Genomic DNA, 25,335 nt, shown 5'->3' with positions numbered 1-25,335 from the left:
GAAAATAATAGTGTTTTCACATGAAAATTTTCAGTATTTTAGTGAGAATCTATTTTCTACTATGTATTTTTTCAGTGGGATAATTCGATAGAAATAAATGAAAAAATCATATAGATGAGATAATTCACAATAGAAAAAGACCTATATTTCTGAAAGCGATCTAGAAAGAAATAAAAGATAAGATATATAGATATATACTCACTTGATAGGCAGAAGTTGAAGTTCCAAAAAGAAGACCATTTGGAAACTCTGAATTCTTGACCTCTTCTTCCAAGCCATTTATAATTTTGTTTGAATAAACATGTTGCAATATTAAGAGGATACAAATAATGAAATATGAGTACTTCTAATGGGTCCGTGGTCTCTTCATTTTTTGTCTTAATAAAAGGTTTTGCATCAAACTGATATATATATATATATATAGTCTACTCCATATGTTGTGCCTATGTGTTATATATTATTATGATATTAAATATTTGTATTATATTGGCTGCTAAATTTATTAGTGGCCTAAAGTCAAATTTGAATAGAGGCCTTATTTTTTTTTTTATGAAGTTTATTATAAATTAATTTTTTTAATTCTTTTTTGAGACATAATATTCTAAATTTGTCAAAACATCTAATAATTCTCTCTATACTATATGAAAACTTAATATTTTTTTATAAATATTACTAAATTTTTAAAAATACTTATAACCTATTATTGTTTTAAAAAATGAGCCCCTCAAATTAGGGGCCTAAGGCAGTACATGAACATTTTGGATTTGCACGATTCTAGGGATATTTTCCACATTAAATTACTTAGCCTATGAAATCTTTTGAAATTTTTTGACAAAGACAATAATTAAAAAAATAAAAATAAAAATAAAAGAATATTCAATAAAAATTTGGGAAGAGTACTGATATATTATTAAAAACCCACTGAAAACTGTGCAAGTGGGTCAACTATCTTTGTGCTTGTACATTGAGCTAAGGGTGATTATCGGTGGATCTAGTTCGATGGTATATGTTATTGGTTAAATTTATTAATTATCGATTTATAAATATGTTAAATAAATAATCTAATTAATAAAATAGTTATTTTAGAGGAGTTTTAAACATGAACTAACATTTATAAAATAATAAACAAATTTTAATTTATCAATTACCAATTCGATTTCTAATTTAACGGATACGAAAATGCTTTTCTAAATTAAAACTATACAATTAGTTTGAGAGAAGGTCGAGAGAGGCAGAGAGCTTCTCAAGAAAACCTAGAACGAAAAATAGGAATTTAGGAAATAGTTATACCCAAATATGATTTCTATCTAAAGCTGGCCATTATGAACTTTAATTTTACTAATGTCCAAGTAGGCACTTTAACTATTCAAAACTTGAATAAATAGACACATTCATCGTACATGACAATTTTGTTTCCTACGTGGCGTCCTACGTGTATCGTGTCACTTTGAACATGTGTGTCTACTTGTTCAATTTTATACAAATTTAAGTGCACACTAGTTGAAGGACACAAATATGAAATGAAGCTAAGTTAAAAAATATATTTATGTATTATACCAAAAAAAAATTACAAAATTGTTTGAGCTGCAATGTGCTGCCTAAAGTTAAGCGATTTTTCTTCTCTTTTTTTTTTACAAAGATAATTTTACAAGTTTTCGTAATACTTAACAAGGTGAGTTATATTTTCATTTAAAATAAAAAATAAAAAATTGACGCATTAAAGATACCACAAATATTAATTCGTTATTTTCATTAAACAATCATATTATTCGTACAGAGCTCACGTCCCAGATAATATTAAACATTAAATTTTGTATTTTTCTCAATCATATAGAGCTCTCATCTCATTAATACACTATGTTGCTCGAAATTTTCAAAAATGTCTATGGATCATGTCGGTTCCTCTAAAAGTAATGCATTTTTGAAAGGTCTAACATGTGTGCTAACATCATTTTTGACAAGTCCGAGCAACATAGTCTAGTACTTCTTGCAGGACTATTTGAATGAAATTGCCCTCCCTGTTTCTTCACCATTGAGGCTGCTGTTAGTCAGGAAATCTCTATACCATTTAGATGAAAGCTTGGGAACTCGATCTAAAGTAGCGCGATCAACGTAGTATAAACCAAATTTCAGCTCGTATCCACTCGTCCACTCGAAATTATCCATCAGGCTCCAAATGAAATAACCGCGTACATCAGCACCGTTCCTGTAAGTTTCCATACAAAGGCAACAAAGATTCAGTAATTTCTTCATTTTACGGAAAATTTTGGGCTGGTTGAGTCAAGACTCATTTATTAATATGCCACATCTTGACTCGTCTAAGTTTGACCCAACCTGCTCATTTGCCACCTCTAATTTTGCCCATAACATGTCATTTTGGTAGGTGAGGATGGGAGGGGAGTACATTTACCTGATCGCCCGAGCCAATGATGCAAGATATGATTTATGGAATTCAACTCTCTTAATATCATGTTGCAACTCATCTGCTTGTGCAGTAGTAGGATTTAGGGAAGAGTAGCCTGCAAGGTACCTCGTAAATCAGTTTTTTTGACTAACTAGATATACTTAGAATGACTTGTTGGTGTAAAAAGTTGTTCACGCTATATGCACACTTGAAGTACGAATCTGAATCATAAGCACTTATATGCAAGGTAAACGAGGCTCAATTATTCACCATTTTCAGTGACAAACATAGGTTTGTTACGATATCTCTTCTTCATATAGTCCACAATCTCCTCCATTCCTTTAGGAACGACGAAAAATCGAGACATTCCTGTCTATGGAAAACAGGATAAACATATCACGAGGAGAGAAAGCAAAGTTTACGATTAAGAAACAGTTTCATACCGGTTCTCCAATAAAAACTCCATCTTTCTCTGCTAGCGTAATGAGATAGCCATGGATAGGGTGATCTCCACCCGCAATGCAACTAGAATGGGAGCAAACACAGCTAGAATAAATGCAATCCTTAGCATACAGAGTTCCATAATGGTTTATCCCGAGGAAGTCAATACTATCTTTGATAAGCTCTCGTTCATCTGAGGTGAACCTCGGTAGTGCATCTACAAGATATTTACGCATTTCTGGAGGGTAATCTCCGTATACCAAAGGATCAAAAATCCTGAGATAAGAGGTCAATGGCACATCAAGACCTGTAGCACAAGTTCTTTCCACAAAGTAATACGGACTCTTTGGTTTGATTATAAACAGAGGGACAAAGAGACTGAACAAGTATAATTTCAACGAAATGCTGCAACTTTTCTGTCTATAGTATTTCTTGTTTTTGTTATTGTTCTCGATTACAGCAAAAAGTTTAATATCAAAAAGGGATCATCCAAGTTAACCAAAAATCAGAGCAAATACCCTTACAGGGCAAGAAAAAGACTTAGGCATGAAAGTTGCTAGAAAGAAGTAGTGGGCAACTGATACATTAACAGGGAAGTTTGCTTGCGTAACGCCATACACTTTCTACTTGAGGTTGATGCGTATAATCAAAGGAGATGACGTATTTTATGTGGTTAACTTAACTATCTAATAGACGAATGAGAACACACTAAAGAGTATTTTCAAAATTCGAATCGTAAGTGTATAATTGGAAAAGTTTATGAATGATCTCCTGAGCTTTCTCAAATATTTGGAGACTTGTGTGCACTGTGCTATAATAGAGAAAAACAACTCAACAACTAAACTTGTGTTCCAACATTTAAGGAACAGTTAACAATGTGCTACTGCCAAGTGTCAATGGATGTACGAGCTTGCTAAATGCCAAGTTTTAAGACGGTAAGACTTACCAAGCAGCGGTAAATAGCAAAGCCCTATTAGCAGCATCACGGTCAAAGTCATTATTCCTTAACGGTTTATACATAAACGAATGCACAACAATTCCTATCAATCCACCATGTTTAGGCTGCATACAGTAGCATCAAATTCAGGTAAGCACATGTCACACTATTTGAGAAGTTGAAAGAATAGGTGAAAGCAGATCCTTTACCTGAAAATGCTCGCGATATAGTTTTGCAACCTTGGCATGTGCCAATAACATGTTGTGCATTGCAACAAGAGGTTCGGTATCAGAATTTCCAGCTGAACAGTTGCCAAAAGGTGGGGAGCAACGAGCAGGAGGGTACACTCCCCTCACATAGGCCATTTCTGCAAACATATTTGGTTCATTGATTGTGGTCCAATACTTCACTCTATCACCAAAACTCACGAAACAAATCTGAGCAAAATATGAAAATTGTTCCCTATAGGGAAAAAATGGGACACAATTAAAACGAACATCCTTAAGCTGCCAGCAAATGTACCATAATATTATTTACACAGAGAAACATACTGCATGATAGGATTAAGCCAGCCCCCATACTTTTCCTCGAGTTCATGTGGATGGTCATGATGATTAAGAGTCACAAAAGGTGTTATTCCTGCAATTATACGCCAAATTTCTGTTATCTAATCACAACATCCAAAAATTTACTAAGTAAAAATCTGTACTATCTGCAAACATTACACCTTTGAGTAAAAGAGAATCGATGAGTTCCTTGTAGAACGTAATACCAGCTACATTTACTTTACCAAAACTTCCTCCTATCACAATCCAAGACAACAATGACTTATAAAATGTAAACAAAATAAGTAATAATCCGATTAAGACAGACATCAAGGGAACAAAATACAAACAAAAAGATAGCAGAAAGTACTAGGAAGGACTCTGCTCCATGAGATAGAGAAACGATACGAATTCAAGCCAATAGAGTGCATTAACTCAACATCTTCCTGCAATAATTCATAGAATCAGAAAGTAAATCTAATTTCTTTTAAGAGAACTAGTCAAAATCCAGAGATTCAACCTGAAACCGATGGTAATGATCATCCGCTATATCTCCATTATCTCCATTATTTATCCTTCCTAAAACCATTTAAAAGTGGAAAATCTTTCTCAGTGTGTACAATAAAACAAAGTCAAATAGACTTCAAAAAGATAATTAAGAAAATAGACCTTGGCTAAATTCAACCTAAAAGCTAGCACTAAATCCCCAACAGATGTGGCATCTAACACCTACCTGCATGCCCAAGACTAGACATCTAGACGGTCGACAATATAACATAGGCGCCCAACTAGGGACAAAGCTAGTAAAGACCAGGGGTTGGGCAAAAAATTACATTGTTTATACATGATTAAAATTATATATTTTTAGGTATATATAATAGATATTGAATCCTCTACTGCTACTTCGTATGCTTACTTTTTTCATATTATTTTGAACTCCATTTTAGCTCCGTCACTGCACCCAAAATCATAGTAGACCAACAAGTTGGGATAAACCCGTATTGGGGTCCAACATCCGATAAACAAAGAAATTGGAATGAACCCGGAGAAAAACATGAAACCATTGGGGGGCTGGGGGCAATGAAGTGGTTGAATTTTGTTTCCATAGGGTTATTCCAACCACTACCAGCTAGATGTGATTCCAACAAAAAAAAGTCGAAAACTAGGCTACCTATTTGATTTGGCCTGACTCAATCTAATAGTTCAAGACCAATTTTTAAACAATATGAAAAATGGATATTTACCTTTAGTATGACTAAAAACATCCCAATTACTCAACCCTTTGCCATCTTCAAGAAATGCCCCTTCAATCTGGGGAAAAAAAAAGAAGAAGAGGAATCAATTAATAGCCAAAAAAAGATAATAATTTTGGTGAAAAAGTGATAAAATACTTGATAAGCTGAAGTGGTAGCTCCAAATAGAAACCCATCTGGAAATTCCGATTTCTTCACATTCTTGTGTTCCTCAAAGGAATTTACAAATACAAATAGAAGTAAACACAGAAAAAATAAGGAACTGAAATAATTACTGCTGCTTTCCATTTGGGGTTTAATCAACCAAAATAATTACTTAAGAACCAAATCCACTAATATTAACTATTTATGTGAATTGCTCTTGAAGGAAATACCAATAATTTGAAGGTAGATGGAGTTTGTGAATTTTTTGTACCAAATATTAAATTGAAGTACGTGACATCTACTGGGACCATAGGATCCAACTCTTAATTAAATTTTCTTCAGTCGTGCAAATTTAGTTTCTAGAAAATTGTCCTCCCGACAAACGTTAGATTATAGTTTTAACATTTTCAATGCATTAGACTTTTAATTACTTCCGTTCATTAATAACTTTGCACAATTTTTAAAAAATAATAAATTTACATAATTTTTAAGAAATAATAAATAGAAAAATAATTTTATCTTATTACTTTTTGAATATAATAAATATAATATCTTGAAAAATGTAATAAAAAAATAATTTATAATTAATAATAAGGATAAATTAGAAACTAACTTAAAAATATCTCTTGATTTCATAAATTAGACAAGTATTATTGGATATCTATTTTTAACGTAGTTAGTTGAAAAGAAATTTTTAGACACAATTTAAAAAGTTGATAAGTTAAAACATAAATAAAAATGAGGTCATCAAGGAATGAGGCCTAGTTGTAGTGTCATTACTTATTAGAGCCCGTTTGATTGACTTAAAAAATGCAAAAAGAAAAAAGTAAGGAAAATTATTTTTTAACCATTGACTATTTTTTATAAATTTTAAATTATTTTAAATATTTTTTTTATTTATTAAACACTTTTAAAAACTAAAAAATAACTTAAAAGCTGATTTGACCAATATTTAAATCAATTCAACCGTGCTCTTAGTATTGATGAATTTAAAATCAGAAGTAGGTGAATAAGCCATCAATAAAATAATTTCATTTGACAAATCACATAAACAGTTGGTCCAATTAATGACATTAAATTATTGTGTACCTTTAGGTGAGTAGCATAATTGTATTCTTATTTCTCAACAAAATTGTATTTTTCAGAGTGTTGATTACTGATGAGTGTTTTTTTATCGTTGACAATTTGAGTTAATTAAAATACTTAATCAACTCAAAATAGTTTTTGTGGGTTCTAAATAATGATAATGTATCAGATATACAATGCTATACACATGACATTCAAAAAACTATTGTTATTTTTAACAAAAAAAAAACTATTTTGCAAAAAACTATTGTTATTTTTAACAAAAAAAAACTATTTTGCTAAATCTGGTAATTTCGCCCCTAATTTTATATCATTTGTAGGTGAATTCCTATAAAAATATGGATGACTGGTTGATCAATTTGCCAGTGATGGGCCGCTTTAGGAAACAATTGGGCCTGGGAAAGTATGGACCTTGAGAGATTCCATTGAAGTACTTTTAGTTTGTCTTTCCAAGCCAAAGTAGACTCGAGTCCAATCAAGAGACCATATGGTATGGTAGATATCGAATTATCATATTGAAATCAAACATGTTTATACCACAATTTTGATACTATTGTATTTATTATACATTTTTTTAAACATACTAGGTAAAATTATATTCCAGGAAATGGAGAATCGATAGGCATTTACTCTAAGAGAGGCCATTGTGTCAATGTCTTCCTTCCATCATTCGTTAAAACAAACTAAATACATAATTAACATATGTTATCAAATGTCAAAATAAAAATTAACTATTTTTCTTTTAAAACCCTAAAAAAGTCCCCAGTTGCTATCCTTCGAATGGATAACTTTATGTACCATTTAACAATGGTAATAGTCGTCAGCAATGTCTCGACTTCCTCCATTTGGTATTCTTCCCGGGAACAATTCAAGTACGAAATAGGAGAAATGTATTAATCACTCGTGTTTGATTTTATATGATGATATTTGACCAGGCAGTATATTTAAGTAACACATAAAGTCTCTTCGTCACCACTCTTACATACTGAAGTTTTAATCATGTCATAATTAGAGGTAGAGTCAAAGTTGAACTTTATAACGTGTTCTAATTTTAGGATAGCGACATGCGAAATCATGACAAGAAATATCTCTTAATGAGAATATACTTTTCACGATGTGTTTCCAAATGAGATGGTTTAGTAGAAAAATCATGTTTTATAACAAAAAATTCTCATTGATTCACTGTGAGAAAAATCTCTATTTCTAGTAGTGAGCTAACAAGAAATAAAAGGTGAGAAATATATATATATATATATATATATATACACACACTCACTTGATAGGAGAAAGTTGAACTTCCAAAAAGAAAACCATTTGGAAACTCTGATCTCTTCACCTCTTCTTCCAAGCCATTTATGATTTTGTTTGAATAAACATGTTGCAATATTAAGAGGATACAAATAATGATATAGGATTAATCTTTATTACTCCATGATCTCTTCAATTTTTGTCTTAATAAAAGATGCAATTTTTTGTTTTTACATTAAACTGGTTTATATATAGTCCTACTCCATTGGATGTGCATGTTGGAATTGAAATATCCAGTGCATTATGCTCAAGTTAACCATAACATTTAATCATTTAGACTCCGTGCCCGAAGACCTAGACATGATGTCTTCTTTAATTTAAAATATAATATGCAATGGGAATAGGTCTATAACTATTCCGTTAAGCCTCGCTAATCTGTAAACCAAACAATTGTTGAAGAACTCTCGACACGAATCTTTGGCTCTTTTTATGAATCTTTAGTTTGTTCTCGGTCTAAAATAATAACACAAGTACAAAATTGTTGAAAAATAGCACACAACGGAAGCATTCCAGAATCTTACTGCTTACATGAATTATAGACAACAATCACAAATACATATGACATACAAAGTATGCTGAAAATTAACTTAAGAAATATCTCTTGAAGCGTGAACAAATATCTTGAAGCAAGTCAAACTCCAGTTCTACGGTCTTCCACAGTGATCCCAAATTAATTAACAACTGAACTCTCTCAATATTTGGTGGGCAAGTACTGATTGTCTTTCTAGGTTAGAAGAATACATATTTATAGAGATTTCTTCCCAATCCTAAAAGAAGAAGAAAACCACGCTTTTCTCTAAAAAATATAGAAAACTCACGTGCTCATTTCTTTTCCCTTAGAAATGGAATTTTGAGTTCTAGTTAAATATGAGCATTGTAGGGATCACAAAATTAATTACTGAGGCTTCTTATTATGAAAATAATTACAAAAATTAATTTGAATTATTCTTACCATAATAAATTACAAATCATTTCACTAGAAATTCGTAATTGCACTCGTCTATTTATATTTCGAAATTCTCCATTAAAGACTTATGTAATTCTCTATGTTAAGATTATAGATATTAATCAATAAATTAAATTACTGACGAATTTAATTCAATGATTAATTTTATTTAGAGCAATACTTAACTTATTTCATGCGCCAGATTCATAAATCTACTGACCAGATTTGCACATGAAAACTTATAAACTTCTCATAAAAAGGTGTATCATCAATCCCTATATTGAGACATGGATTGCATCAGCTAACTAATTATTTTACCAATATATATTATTATCATCCAATCTACCAGACATATTGACCCATTTCAGAATTTCACCTTTTAATAAATTAAAATGATAATTAATATATACAGATCATAATCGACATATCAAGATTGAGAATATAAGTACATTTATAACTGGTAAAGTTGCTGGTAAAGTTGCTGCCATGTGACCAGGAGGTCACGGGTTCAAGCCTTGGAAACAGCCTCTGGCAGAAATGCAAGGTAAGGCTGCGTACAATAGATCCTTGTGGTCGGGCCCTTCCCCGGACCCTGCGCATAGCGGGAGCTTAAGTGCACCGGGCTGCCCTTTTTTATCATCCAATCTACCAGACATATTGACCCATTTCAGAATTTCACCTTTTAATAAATTAAAATGATAATTAATATATACAGATCATAATCGACATATCAAGATTGAGAATATAAGTACATTTAATAGTTTAGAGAATATGTTTTTATCAGTCAGTCTAAAACATCTATATCTACTCGATCCCGTTCAATACATACAAAATGCACTAGCAGGAGAAGTTAGAACTATATCATTCTCATAATCAAGATAAATTACATTTAATCTTGTGCTACAATCTTTCTGATGGTCTGTCCAAATTTCTATCTACGATTGTGAATTATAACTTTTAACTTATAAGAATCGATGATTTAATCTTTTGTGTATAAGCTCAAACTCTATACACCAAATCATCTACTATATAAGTTGAGGACACATATATGACAAAATAATTTATTTAATATAACACTTTATTGAATTGAACAAATAAATAAATAATTATTCAATAAATAATACTATATCTAAACGCATGATTAATAGTATATGCTAACAAAAATAAATCACAATTGGCCTAAATATTTTTATATTATATCACAATCTCAAACTCAAGCCAATCTCATGATTTTTCCACTCATCCCAGGACTTTCCTAGCTATAATTCACATAAAACTACGAAATTCATGGTTATACTAGTGAATTATGACAATAAAATCAAAAATAAATATTTTTGTAAACCATCCAAGGTCTTACACCCCAAATTCTCATTAGCCCGATTGTCTCTACCTTAGAATGAATCCAAATCATTCCCTAGGCTACAATTATCGATTCTAAGGCTGAAGAATAAAAAATACCAAGTTAGGAGAGCGATTTGTTTTCCTTTACGAAGAATTACCATGGAAATTTGATAAAATTTGCCCTAGGTCGCTTTTTCTCTTTCCCAAAATGTTCTTAGTTGATTATGAGCAGTCTTGAAGAGTTTTTCTGCTTTTACTGCAACTTAACACGCTATAACAACCCAATTAGATCCCCAATCCCGCTATAGCGGCCTTAGCCCACACCGACCACTTTTTTTTTCTCCCACTATAGCAGTGTATCACCTGCTATAGCATCATCTATGAGGCAGAACCTCAAAAATTCTTTCAAATTAGTCTATTTTACAACACACCTTTTCACGTCAAACTCGATATCAAGAGTTCTATTCATCCGAATTCTATTTCGTAGCCCTACAGGTTCTTTAACATCTTAGCTAATAGAAAAACTCAACATAATTTAGACATTATTCCTAATCATTTCTCAGATTGTCCTAGACCTCACTCAGATTCCGTTTGAGACTAGCTTGGTCCAAAATTTTCAACTTACAATTCTAAAAAAAAATTGGCCCAATTTTTTCCACCAATGGTTCACCCATAACGATGGTCATTACAAAGACATTGCTTTTTCCTATCCTTATTCGGTCATTCTTCTCAAGATATAGATACTATGTAATGATATTCTACAACTATATTGATCTTAACTTCTGGCATTTCTTAAGATATCATAGTGAGATATAAATGGATCCAACTCTTAAATTTATCCTGATACTAGATTATTGAATATTGATTTACACAGGAATAAATTTCTTAGATAGTCATCCATGTTTAGAAATTTATTTTATAATATCACTTTTTATATTTTTAGGACCATAATGTCACCTAACTATTCCTATTTTTCTCAAAATATATCCTCTCTTCGAATGAAATGTCATGTCACATTATATTATCATATCGTCATTCTAATCAGATAATAAAGGAGAGAAAGAAAGTATATTTGATGATTAGTGAAATTAGGTTTAAATAGAAAATTAAAAAGCCTATATCTGATGATTAGTAAAATTAGGACTAAACATAAAATAATTACGTCGTTCCACGCTCCGATCACCAACGTGCCGCCGCGATATCTGTTCACCGCCATCATCCAAAAAAGCTAGGACCTACAACATCACCCGCATCACTATCGCAAACAATAGCTTCGGCGGTAACCTCCATGCAAGCATTACCCAAATATTGTTTGGTTCAATCCCAAACCTTCTTAGCAAGTATAAGGTAGGTTCAGCTACTACGTGTCCACCTGAGAAATAGTAGTGGTAGAAGCTTTGGCATCTTACCTAATCAACGACTTCAGCGATGGAAAGAACCGCCGCCTGAGCAAGGGCAACAGATAACATCGGAGATGATACTGAAATTTTTAAATTGCCTTTATACATCAAGTCAATCAGAGTCTAAAAAGTGTCAATGAATACCGCAGTAATTTCTTCTACATTTTTATCCTTGAGAAATGCACAACAAATGTTTTGTTGGCAACCTAGGTTTCATCAAAGACTAAACAACAAAAAGAACAAGAAAAAGCAACCGGAGCCGGAGAAGATTCAGCCAAGGGAATTCCGATTATGGGAGTTTTGGCGAGAGTTCTAGTGGTTGGGTTTCTGATTGGTGGTGTTAGAATACTCTGTAGAAATGAACTAGGAGCTAGTCAAGCTAAGCAGTGATCCAAAGTCAAAATAAATTGGATGCCTTAAACTTTTAAGATGCCAAGTATATTTAAAATTACTTTTGAGATGCAAAGTTTTATAAGTACTACTTTTTTTTTGAAATTATTTAAAATATTAATTCATTCATTTTAATATTTTATCCGATTTTAACTTGACACGAAATTTATATATATAAATATATATATACTAAGCCGTGACTTTTCATCTCATTTCTTTTTTTTTCTACTTCATTTCTTTCTCCTTTCATTTTTTTTTAATTTTCAGGTCGGAAAAAGGTAAATTATTGATGGTCGCTGAAACCTGTAATGATTTACTTTAGTTAATTAATGCAAGTTATATTTTCTACCAAATAAATAAATAAATATGGGTTAGCTTATCCCGTTCGGGCTAGCCCTACAGGCTTTGAAACTTTATATGTTAGGTTGGGTTGACCCATTATTTTAACTGACCAAAAACCAGTCAGTCCAATCCACAATTACGTGGACTAAGAGTCGTGTCGGATCAACTTTTTTTTATTAATATATCATATTTTTTATCAGTAAATTCTAATTTTAAATTTTTAACTTAAATATTGATTAAACTTTTCATTAAACTTCGAATAATCAAAAATAGAGTCATACTGACAGCTAGGACTATGGAATTTCGTGTTATCATTCTAATAAGATATTAGACGGGATAAAAAAAAAGTATATCTGATGATTAGTGAAATTAGGACTAAATAGAAAATGAAAAGCCTATATATGATCACAAGATTCAAGCCCTCTTCACCGTCATCATCCACCATGCCCCTCCTCAGTGTCATCATCCACCAGTACAGCAAGCACCCAGAATAGAACCCACGTTGACACCATAAGTACCAGCGAAATCGTTCATCAACACGGCGCAAGCATTATTCAAACAATGTTTGGTTCGGTCCCAAATCCTCTTAGCAAGACTTGGGAAACTATCTGCGTTCATTTGAAAATGAGTAATGGGAGCGACTCCAACGTTCACCTGAGCAAGGGCATTCGAAAACAGCCAGATGTGATACTGAAGTTTTTGAAAATTGTTTCCATATATAAACTCAATCAGAGTTCGAAAGGCCTCAGTAAATGTCAGAGTAATTTTTTGCACATTATTGAGAATTGCATAGCCATCGTCTCTTTCACAAGCTGGATTTTCAGTAAAAATTAAAGAACAAGCAGAAAGAACCTCAGCCAAACCGGTGGTAAAAGTTCTGGTGGTTGGGTTTTCGGGAGTTTCGGTGGTGATTTCGTTGATTGGGTTTCATTTTTTTGTTTTGCGTATGTAACAGTCTGTTTTCATCACTATTTTTTTTTGTTTGAAATGTATTTCTAATTTATTTTTTTAAAAAAATTATTTTATCAATATAACAATGTAGGTTATTTATATATTTTATATATGTCTTAATAACATAACTAAAAAAATTTATCATCTATATATTATATAGTTGTAGTTTTTAAAATAATAAGAAGGTGACACATCTCTTATAGTCATCGATCATTTATTATTATTTTTGTTCATTTTTTATCCCCCCTTCCCTCTCCCCTTATTTTCACATTCATTAATTTATTATTCCAAATAAAATCAATCATAATTAGTAATATATTTAATGACTCATATCTCTTCATAATTGTAACATTTCCTAAAAACGCTATATACGATGTTTCAATTCTCGCAAACAAAATGATACAATCTCTGTATTTTGGACATAACTTTTCATAGGATGGTCCAAATTAGGTGATTCAAATTTCTGAGTAACCACAATATCATTACCTACAACTTTTGTGAAGATCATATTTTAATTTTCGGAGTTTAAGTAGATCAAATAAATTAATTATTGTAAGACAAGATGCTGTGACGGAATGGAGTATTTATGGAAGAAAAAATCATATCTTACTGTAGAATACTCCAAATTAGTTGATTCTTGAACAACATGCAACTAGACTTTCATATCTACAATTCTTATGAAGACACAAAATCCTAATAAGGAATTTATCTTGTTCAAACGCAGCTCCAAAAAAGAGTATTCTGTTAAAGAGAACTCATCTCACCAACCATGGAAAGATCTAGAACCTTTTGACATCATCCATAACATCAAAATCCTCAATTGAATTTTCAATATCATCCTTTGTAATTATTTTTATTTATTGTTAGGTCCCTCTTCTACACCTATTAAATACCCAGCTTATTTTCTCATTCTATTCATTAAGCTTTCTCAAACAACTCTTCTCTCTATACAATTCTTTATTCATTCTCAAATATAGTTTTAGTTCTTAGTAGTGAAGAAATACTATTCCGGTGATTCATATACTCCGGATAGTACACAAAATATTCCGGTGAGGAGAAAAGCTAGGACTCGAGAGTGTTCATTAAATCCTTCGGTTCCGACTAAAGCTTCGGATTCCAAGTATTAAGGCTTCAATTAGAGTATTCCTTCCAGTCTCATGCCTAAGGTATTTTAATTATATGATAAATTATGTTTATTTTTATTAAGCTTTACTCTAAGTTATGTGGGTATTTATCCATGGGTTCTTCCACCGATGTAATCCAAAAACTCTTTCAATTAAATCTCTTGATTTCAAGTAATATTTTCTTATGGGAAATTCTTATTTATTCTTAATAGCATGAATCATCGTTAAACTAATGATTATTGGTCTATTTTGATGCAACATGATTTCATACGTATGAATTGATGGATTGCAAGTAATTTATCTATTTATCTCTTTAAAGGTTCTTCAAATTCATGGTGGGTTGGCTAAAGCATGATTTTTAATTAATGAATTTCAATGTATTTATGCATATTTATTTACATACATGTTTGCAAGTTGAAGTGATTTGAACCACCTAGTTTTACTATGTTTTCAATAAAGTTTGACTTGAAAGCTTTGACTCCAAATGAATGTTTATAAAAGCAATATCTATGATCAAAAGAGAGTCTTATGAAATGAAAGAATGATGAAATGATATGAATGATGGATTCTTTATGCAATAAGGGAAATTCTTGCATATTTAAATTACCAAATATTTTAATGAGCTATTCTACCGAATATGATGTTTTGAATTCTCAAGCTATATGCTATGACTATTTTGAAGTATTAAACTATTTCGTGGGATTGACTTAGCACCGAATGAGTCATTGGGGTGGGATTCGGTAAGAGAATCCTAGTAGCAACCCCTTGTCTCATTAACTATGTGCCAACATAGGAGCCCTTGTAGGCTTAGGCTAATGGATCCACGAAAGCCCTTAAAGTTAAAGTTAAAGAAATGAGTGAAGTTGACAGAGTTCTCCCTGACAAGTAGTCTCCCCGGCCAATGTTGGATTCCATGTAAAAGTTTGCATGGTCTTAAATGTCGGTTATGGTCATTTTCCCACAAAATGAATGTTTTAAAGAATATCTGTATGATTTATTATGCATGCATTACATTATGTTCCATATTACATAAATGTTTTAATGTTTCCTCAATGTTCATGCATTCTTACATACTTAGTACATTCAAAGTACTAACGCATATTCTTTTGCCTACATGATATCATCATGTAAGGACCAATGCTCTTCCTCGATTTCCTCCACGTGGCTAGTTGAGATTCCGTTGAAGACTACTTTTGGTGAGTTCCCATGTTTCGAGAACAATACTCCTTTATCTTTCTAGCTTATGATATGTTGAGATATTTTACTACGACATTTCTTCTATTATGATTGAGGGTGAGCTAGGAACTTGTCTTAGTCCCGTTAAATCTAAAAGTTAGATGTATTGATGGACATATGTAAGTTGAAGATTTACTATTACGATTTCCCCTTGTTTATTTATCATTATTACCTATGAAAGGCTAAAAGAATGCTAAGAGGCTTGTTTGAGGTACTTTCGGGTTCCTCATTCGCCATGTCACGTCTAGGACTTAGGCTTGAATCGTGACAAAATCAGAATTTGTATATAGAATTAAGTACTCTTACAAAAGATAGAGAAATTTAAAATATCAAAAATATTTTAGCGGAGAATAGTATATTGTTATTTCAAAATATGACCTCTTATTCCATTTACTTTACCACAAAATATTTTGTTTTACTATATACATATGAATAGTTTGCACTTAAAAAGATGCAAAAAAATTATTATATTTCGTATTTTTGCACATTTGACTATTCATGAGCTAACGGACATAAATCCAAGAACTTTTAATTTTGAATTTTAAAACGGCATGATTCGGTTGTAAATGAAAAATTATATGGATAATATATGTGAAGTTAAAGACAACTCAAGAAGGACCCTTGAGCCAAATCAAAGTGGAAGCCATCAAATATTTGTTTCTTATAGTCAGGTTTTCGGATGGGCTAACTTTGGGTGGCCATAATCCTTTTAGCATTTGAAAATTTGGGAAAACTCTCAAAATAAAAGTTGTAAACAATTGAAATAGCTTTCCAACCATAGGTCGTGAGTCGAGAGGCTACATCGGTATAAGGAGATATGGACATTTTAAGGCGAAAGTGTCAAGCTGAACAATGGATTCAGCCCAACCCGACTCTAACTCGGGTCAGGCCCAATACCCACACCTTTTAAGGGATATTTTCAGCCTCCCATCCTCATTTTCAGATCAAGAATACCCAGAAATTTTCAGAGAGTGAAAGAGAGGAGAATCCTAGATAGAAATATACATTTCGATCAAAATTTGAGCCTCGAATTCCGTAGCTCATGAAGAGAAAAGTGTTGTACATCGCGTTGCCTTCAATTTGAGCTTAAAATCAATCAAGAAGGAGTGTTAATATGGTTGTTGCATATTTAAGATAATATTAAAGTTTCTTTTTCATTTTTAAAAAGTTTATTTAGAGTTTTAACGGATTAGAACGGAAAATATAGCGTTATAAACTCGTTTGTCGTTTTGTTGAGATTTATAGATTAAGAGGCTGTTTTGGGTGGATTAAATGGATGAAATTAGTTGAGTTATGATGTATAATAATTGTTGATGATGTTGATGAATTTTTGTTCTTGAATTTGGAAGAATAAAGTATAAGAAGATATCGTATATATTTTGAAACTGTTTGGTATGATAATTGTGGCTATTTGCAAAAATATTTTAGGGAATGTTTTGTGGGATGGAATATCGGTGGATTGGCTATAGTAGTTTTTGTTGTTATACTACGGATATACGAAAATAAAGAAGTGAATACAAGCATCGACATCCGAATATATATTGGGCTGTTTTGGAAGGAACTTAAGAATGGATTTAAATTCTATACTGATATGGAATTGTTGGTATTGTTGTTGTTGATATGTTTATTGGTGTTTAGCTAAGTTGGGATTTCGAGGATTATTACGTTGCAGGGAAAATGCTGTCCGAATTTTGTTAAGTTTCATTTGTACTTGGATTTAGTTAATAAGTGATGTGGATATCTAATTGTGGCCTATGTTATCTTAATTTTAGACCCACGAGCACGAGAAGTAGACGTTGGACATTTAGATTGAGTTCAAGATATGTAAAGCTATCCCTTCTTTCTTTTGGCATGTCTTAGATTAAGTGATAAATGATATGAGCTTGGGTAATTCTATTCGTAAATTCTGAATGTAATTCACGATCCTTATTTAATTCTTGATGTTAGAACTCCTAATGTGATTGAGCTATTGCCCCTCGAATTCTCTATATATTGGATAATTGCTAGTGTATAAATGTCCTTATTTTTACAGACTTTATCATCATTAGCGTCCTTAACTTACAATAGTTGTTCGCATTATCTGGTTACATTACTCACACTCATGTTCGCGATGCAGACTTGTCGCGGACCACACTGCCTCGTAGATTAAATTCAGACTTCAATTTTGGCCACTAAATGTCACAGGTCCGCGATTCGGACTTGTCGCGGACCATACTACCTCATGTTTAAATTCTTGATTTCACTTGGGTTATTCCTCATGGCCAGGTCAGCGACGCGGACCTGTCGCGAACTACACTACCTTGGCCAATAAATTTCATACTTTAGGCATTCGAGTGTTAATTATTCTATTGAGTCTCAGATAATGATCTAATTGTATAAGGTTGCTCATGATATTCTACTCGTGCATACTATTATTACCTCTTTCACCAAGTTCCGAGCTGGGTATGTTGTCATGCTTAGTTTTACTACATTATTCACCGAATTCCTTACTAAAGGGCAGGGTACGGTAGATGATGATACGATGTTATGATGATATGGTTATGACACCGAGTCCCATAATGGGCCAGGTACGGTAAAGTGTACACTACTTTATTCACCGAGTCCCTTACTAAAGAGCGGACTACGGTGTATATATATACATACGATGATATAATGATATGATTGTGACACCGAGTCCCATAATGGGCCGGGTACGGTATATGATGATGATACACATGATGTCATTTCATAAGATGTAGGTACATTGATTTATTAATTATTATACTTATCTCTTGAATCTTTATTTTAGATGTGATCTACTTTATGGTATTTTATGCTTTATATACTCAGTACGTATTTCGTACTAACCCCCTCTCTTCGGGGGGCTGCGTTTCATGCCCGCAGGTACAGATACCCGTTTCGGAAATCCGCCAGTTTAGGATTTCCACACAGCTAGTTTGGAGTGCTCCATCGTACCGGAGCCTAGATTTTTGGTACCGATCCTTTTGATGTATATATTTATTTATTCAGGGATACGGCGGGGCTCTGACCTGCAATATGATATTGTTGATATTCTTAGAGGTCTGTAGACATATGTGTAGGTTGTGTGTAATTTTGTTCGACTGTGTCTATACGATGTGCTGTGGATATTAATATGTAATAGCAGCCTTGTCGGCTTGCGTGTTCCTTCATGATATGACTAGTGGTGACTCCTCAGGAGACAAATGATAGGGATGTATTTATATGAAGATGTTATGAACCATTGGAGTTCTTATGTAAGTTATCATATTGTTCGTGGTTCAGCTTGACTACATCTGATAGGTATGTATATGGGTGTCCAAGTCGGGCCTGAGTCACGGCCTATGGGGTTGAGTCATGAGAAAAATAATCTATTTTGTATATTGTAAAAAGACAGAAAAATATATCATGTCGCAGATGAAGAGAAATATCAATATTATTTTATATATCTGACACTAATCTGAATATAAATATTATATCCTATTTTATTAAAATAAAAAATTATTCATTTAAGAATTATATATATATATATATATATATATATATATATATATAAGCAGAAGATGACAATCTGAAGTTATGATGGAAGAAAACTAATTGTCATCTACAAAGAGTCTTTACATTATACATAATATATATAAATTGATATGTACTTACTTTAGATTTAACTCTTTCATCCAACTTGATTTCTGTAAATAATAGTGCCACAAATACTAATGAAAAGTAAGATTTTTTAAATCAAATATAAAAATGAAAAAATATAAAATGAAATTTTATTATTTTGCAAACTTTTCCAGATCTTGTCTAAAAAAATAGCTTAAGAATATATATTAAAAAAATAGCTTAAGAATATATATAAAAAAAATTACATGTTGACAAAAGAAAAAAAAATCTTTGAATTATTACCACATATTTTTCTCTTACTATATTTTTAGGACTCTTAATTTAAAAAATATATTTTTATCTTATCATATATTTTAGAAATTCTTAATTATTATTTTTCCTAATACATCTTACATATATTTTTCTCTTGCCATATATTTTAGGACTCCTTAATTTTTAAAGTTTATATTTTTTTACTCATATATTTTAAGAATTTTTAATTATTAATTCTCTCAATATTTTTATAATATATTTTTCTCTTATCATATATTTATTATACAAAAATAAATATATAATATAAAAAATGGAAAAAATTAAGCTTCTAAAATATTGTTATAATGAAGTTTGACTCTATTTTGCATTGAAAATAGCTATATCCCTCAAGCTAATTATAAATCTTGGATTTACCCAAAGTGCACATAGATTGCATGATATACATGTTCACACCCGCTTTATAACTTATTTGCGTTATTTCTCCTGCTTCTATGGGAACACATCCACTAGATGTTAATACAATACTTTGGTTACTTTTATTTATCATATTTTAATTTGTTTTATAAGAGTTAAACTGTATGAATTTTGGTCAATATTTTATGAATATTTTTTCATCATATTATCATAATGGTCAAAGTTTATGTAGATTTGACTCTCGATAAATAAAACGTGACAAGTAAAAATGAACGCGAAGAATATTTATTTCTTGTCATTCTTTTGGATAAAAACAATGATGATTGAAATTCATTTGCTATTGAAAGATTAAGAAGGTAAATAATTTTAACCAAAAAACAGAAAGGAAAGAAAAAATAATGGCAGCAAAGCTTTTTTGATAGTTTGGAATCATTTGTATCAAAAGATTTGAAAGATAAAACAATTTCAACCCCCAAAAACAAAAAAGGGAAAATAATAATGCTAGCAATCACAAAATCTTTGCTTGCTTTATTTTTTTTTCCTTTCCTTATTTTGGTTAAAATTGTTTACTCTCCCAAACTATATTTATTTGTTCATATTTGACTGGATCTGTGGATCATATCTTAAAATTAATATAATTTTACTATATCAATTTTTAGTTAAACTATAAGTTATATTTACTTGCTCACATTTGACTCAACTATATTTTAAAATTATTAAATAAAATAATAATTTTACTATATAAACCTAGTTATTAAACTATAAGTCATGAGAAATGAAACGTGCTAAAGTGATGCAATTTAATCATTTATTACACCTCCAAATATATTGTAACACGTATTGTATCCCCTCCAAACTTTACGTATACCCAACAATATTTATGACCGATATATAAATACATCAAATTCTTCTCTGTTTCCTATTCCTTTTTTATTTTTCTTCTCTTTTCCTCTCTAAAGGAAGAGAGGGAACAAATATATATAAAAAAATTAAAATGGAAATGGAGGACATACAAATTACTCAGCTGGAAAGTGCAGCCATCTTCAAGAAAACTAATTTTCCTGTCACTCTCAAGGTAATTATTTTATTAATTAATTAATCTGATTTATGTTAAAAATTATAATAAAGTATTCTGATAATTTTGTGGTACTTTTTTTTTCTCCAGAAAACTTACATGCATGTATCCGTTTTTAAAATGGAGGACATTCTTGTTTAAACACATTGCTGTTGTGTTTATTAATTCTGTAGTTTAAAATTTGTCCAATTTCATCTTCTTAAAGTTTTATTTTTTTTGTGAAAAATGTTTTTCAGGAAAATGAGTGAGTTTGTCACCTATTTTTTTGTGTCCTATTTCATTTTACTTGGTCAAAGCTGACTTGGGACTTCCCTTAGCTTAGAAAATATTTATTAATATTTTATAAAATTAACCTTATAAATTATGTTGGAAATCTAAATTTGACTAGTAAAAACGATAAATTTCTCTTTTAAGTTGCTAGAATATACAAGTAAAATATAACGGATGGAGTATAGTATATAGTTATAAATATTCGATGTTGAATCCTATCCTCCGTTTGCGTCCATTCCTATGTGATCAATGGCGGATCTAGGATTTTTGATTTGTGGGTGCTTTTTTTGTTAATATAAAATTACTATAAATCACATATATAGTATAAGTGCACGATTATTTAAATAAAATAACTTAATATTAAGAAAAAAAATAAAATTAATATTACCCCCCACACACAAAAAAAAGATTTTAAACTTTTTGAAAAAATAAACAATTAGCTTGAAGGATTTCTTGACCAAATAACCAATATTTCTTAAAGAAAAATAAGAAAAGTGATTGAAAATGGCTTTTTTTAATCTTTCCATATCACAATTTTTTTTATAAAACGTAAAAGGAAACTAAAGACAAAAAAAAAACTGTGAAAGTCCATATTGGGGAAATAGAAAATGTTAGCGCTGTAGCATAGAATCGAACCCTTACCTTCCCTCAAAACACAACCTCAAACTAACCACTATAAATATAAACAATTAACCTAACAGCTTCATGTGGATCCGCCTCTACCTATGTCTATTTTTATTCGTTTAGTATTGACTTGGTATATAAATAAAATGACAATTTTATTATATCAGCATTTGATCATAATAAATTCAATGCTTTAGAAAGTAAATTAGGAACTAAGAGATAAAGTATTTCTTGATTTTTGAAATTGAACATCCAAAGTAAAAATGGACATGACATGTATTTTTAGTACTCTAGACAAGTAAAATGGTTATGTTTTGGTTTGCTATCATGCTTTGATCATGTGTTCTGTTATGTTATTTACAATGTGCAGTTTGAAAATGTTGTGTACAAGATTAAGCCGAAAAGTGAAGGGATGTTCAAAAATTCCTCTAAATCAGAAGAAGAAAAAATAATCTTAAAGGGTATAACCGGTATAGTCTTTCCCTGTGAAATGCTGGCGATGTTAGGCCCGTCGGGGAGTGGTAAAACAACGTTGTTAACGGGGTTAGGAGGTCGTTTAAGTGGTCGTCTTGATGGTACTATAACTTATAATGGAATGCCCTTCAAAAATGCCATGAAGCGTTACACCGGATTTGTTACTCAAGACGACGTTCTGTACCCTCACCTAACTGTGACAGAAACACTTGTATACACTGCCCTGCTTCGTTTGCCTAAAACCTTATCACACATGGAAAAAGTCGCGCATGCTGAGGCTGTAATTTCTCAATTGGGATTAATCAAATGCAAGGATAGTATTATTGGAGGTCCGTTATTGAGAGGAATTTCTGGAGGGGAGAGGAAAAGAGTTAGCATTGGACAAGAAATGCTTATTAATCCGAGCTTGTTGTTTTTGGATGAACCAACATCAGGCCTTGATTCAACAACGGCTCAAAAGATTGTGTCCACTCTATGGGAGCTAGTGAATGGTGGGAGGACGATTGTGATGACTATACATCAGCCTTCAAGTAGGTTGTTCTACATGTTCCACAAAGTGTTGTTGTTATCCGAAGGAAATCCTCTCTACTTTGGAAGAGGTGAAGATGTTATGGCCTATTTTTCGAGCATTGGATTTTCACCCTCAATCGCTATGAATCCCTCTGACTTCTTGTTAGATCTTGCAAATGGTATGTTCATCTATGAGTTATTTTTCATATATTGTCACATCTCAATGACAATGTCACACGTGTTCATAAAATTGTCTTATAGCATATGTTGTATATGTGTTCAATTTGTGCAGGTGTTATAGATGATCCACAAGAGGATCAAGCATCAATCAAGCAGACTTTAGTAACTGCGTTCAAAACCAATCTGTTGGATGGAGTGAAGGAAGAACTGCAAAAATATGATGATAACGAAGATCAGGAAAAATTACAGAAAGGGAAACTCAATCAATGGTCAAACACTTGGTGGCAGCAATCTGTGGTGCTGTTTAGAAGAGGAATGAAAGAACGAAAACATGAGTCCTTCTCATCCCTCAAGGTTGGACAGGTCTTTGTGGTATCTATATTGTGTGCATTGTTGTGGTGGAGATCGAGTGACATACAAGATCAGGTATTCACGAACTTTCCTCTTTTTAATACCAAATTCGGGCAAAAATTTAGTCCCCTTATGTGAATCTGCATTATAATTCTTGCGTTATTAGCGTATGCATTACAATCCTGCATAACTAGTCTTTAGAGCAAACGTAACGAATCCTAAGAGTTCTAATTTTACCAATTGATACAGATTGGGCTCTTGTTCTTTTCCTCTTCATTTTGGGGCTTCTATCCTCTCTTCCAAGCTATTTTTACGTTCCCACAAGAAAGAATGATGTTGGAGAAGGAACGATCCTCAGGCATGTATCGACTCTCTTCATACTTCATGTCAAGAATTGTTGGTGACCTTCCAATGGAGCTAGTACTTCCAACTATTTTCGTCATCATAACATACTGGACAACGGGCCTAAAACAATCACCGATGAATTTTTTCTCCACCTTGTTCACCGTCCTATATGGTGTATTAGTCTCACAAGGCCTTGGACTTGCACTTGGCGCGATGATCATGGATCAAAAATCAGCTACTGTACTCGGTTCAGTAATCATGCTATCGTTCACCCTAGTCAGTGGATATTTCGTTCACTATGTTCCTAGCTTCATTAGCTGGATAAAATACATATCGGTTAGCCAGTATACCTTCAAGCTCTTGTTAGGGTCACAGTATGAGGCAGGGGAAATGTATCATTGTGGAATAGGAAATGCAACTTGTTACGTGCAAGATTTCCCCGCGATAAAGTCTGTAGGGCTAGGAGATAAAGCGATATCAGTCGTTGCATTGACTATAATGCTTGTGGGATATAGGTTCTTGGCATATTTGGCACTTATGAGGATTGGTGTGACAAAAAAATAGATGTTAGTGATTGTCTGATAATGAGGAAGGAATATTCATCCTTCTGCTAATCAGGATGAATTTGATTTTTTCTTCATCTTTGGAAGTCCAATTTATTTCAGAGTTGAGATATTATCTCCACCTTACTTTAGTTACTTAGGTACAAGGCAGAATGGCATAAAGATGTACTGTTGAAAATTTGCAAACTGATCCAAATTGTAATTTTTGATTTGTCATCAGATACATTTGAGACATTAAACTTTTGTATGTGTTTTATTTTCAGCCTCAATATGATTGTTGTAGTAACATGTTGTTTTTGATACTTGGCCAACATCTATTATCTTGTTAAAGAACAGCTGATCAGAGAGATTAGAAGCAAAGAAATAAGTTTCTTTTTTTCCATTTAAATTGGAGGGGCAAAACTATTTGTTGGGTAATTCTTTTAAATTATTATTTTGAAAGTTTGGGTTCCACATAAAACCAAAATATTTTCTTTTGCTCTTTGCTTTAACAAAGGGAGTATGAAAGGTGTCTGATTCCAATATTTCTGAAAAAATGTTGAATTTTGATCTAATATTTAAAAACTGTATGACAGTAAGTGCTAAAAGTCTTAAAGATTGAGCTCGTCTACTTTAAATTGTGAATTCGCCAGTAAGAATGTAATTGATAACAAATGGACTTTGAGCACAACTTAATCTCAATAAATTAGTTCATGAAATGATGGTTATCCAATACAATATGAGGAAACCATTAATCAATGTCACCTAGCACATTCAGGACTTGTGTGAACAATATATGATAGACTTAATGTCGATCAAAAATCATGAA

The 25,335-nt window shown here is 31.9% G+C and overlaps 2 protein-coding genes across 2 annotated transcripts; one reads left to right on the top strand and one right to left on the bottom strand.

Annotated features, from left to right (window-relative positions):
- Positions 1–1,724: 1,724 nt before the first annotated feature.
- LOC129892272 (beta-glucosidase 18-like) lies at positions 1,725–6,050 on the bottom strand. Its single transcript, XM_055967835.1, has 12 exons — positions 5,719–6,050; positions 5,572–5,638; positions 4,848–4,906; positions 4,698–4,773; positions 4,510–4,584; positions 4,334–4,421; positions 3,992–4,244; positions 3,792–3,907; positions 2,848–3,121; positions 2,675–2,777; positions 2,411–2,519; positions 1,725–2,206 (listed from the first exon to the last, which is right to left on the bottom strand). Exons 1-12 carry the CDS (start codon positions 5,866–5,868, stop codon positions 1,996–1,998), a joined length of 1,581 nt encoding a protein of 526 aa, XP_055823810.1. The 5' UTR covers positions 5,869–6,050; the 3' UTR covers positions 1,725–1,995.
- Positions 6,051–21,092: 15,042 nt separating this feature from the next.
- LOC129892339 (ABC transporter G family member 9) lies at positions 21,093–24,693 on the top strand. The gene is made up of 4 exons (XM_055967915.1): positions 21,093–21,210; positions 22,475–23,267; positions 23,381–23,694; positions 23,869–24,693. Exons 1-4 carry the CDS (start codon positions 21,130–21,132, stop codon positions 24,526–24,528), a joined length of 1,848 nt encoding a protein of 615 aa, XP_055823890.1. The 5' UTR covers positions 21,093–21,129; the 3' UTR covers positions 24,529–24,693.
- Positions 24,694–25,335: the final 642 nt, after the last annotated feature.

Source organism: Solanum dulcamara, chromosome 6, assembly GCF_947179165.1.
Source record: "Solanum dulcamara chromosome 6, daSolDulc1.2, whole genome shotgun sequence".
In the NCBI taxonomy this organism is placed as follows: Eukaryota; Viridiplantae; Streptophyta; class Magnoliopsida; order Solanales; family Solanaceae; genus Solanum; species Solanum dulcamara.
This window is presented reverse-complemented; position numbering and strand designations above follow the sequence as displayed.

Excerpts from the sequence above, each read along its gene's own strand:
- LOC129892339 (XM_055967915.1), top strand. The coding sequence starts at position 21,130 with ATGGAAATGGAGGACATACAAATTACTCAGCTGGAAAGTGCAGCCATC. Across the intron at positions 23,268-23,380 it reads CTTGTTAGATCTTGCAAATG|GTGTTATAGATGATCCACAA; the intron begins GTATGTTCATCT and ends CAATTTGTGCAG. Across the intron at positions 23,695-23,868 it reads CGAGTGACATACAAGATCAG|ATTGGGCTCTTGTTCTTTTC; the intron begins GTATTCACGAAC and ends CAATTGATACAG.
- LOC129892272 (XM_055967835.1), bottom strand. The coding sequence starts at position 5,868 with ATGGAAAGCAGCAGTAATTATTTCAGTTCCTTATTTTTTCTGTGTTTA. Across the intron at positions 5,639-5,718 it reads CTACCACTTCAGCTTATCAA|ATTGAAGGGGCATTTCTTGA; the intron begins GTATTTTATCAC and ends TTTTTTCCCCAG. Across the intron at positions 2,207-2,410 it reads TCATTGGCTCGGGCGATCAG|GAACGGTGCTGATGTACGCG; the intron begins GTAAATGTACTC and ends GGAAACTTACAG.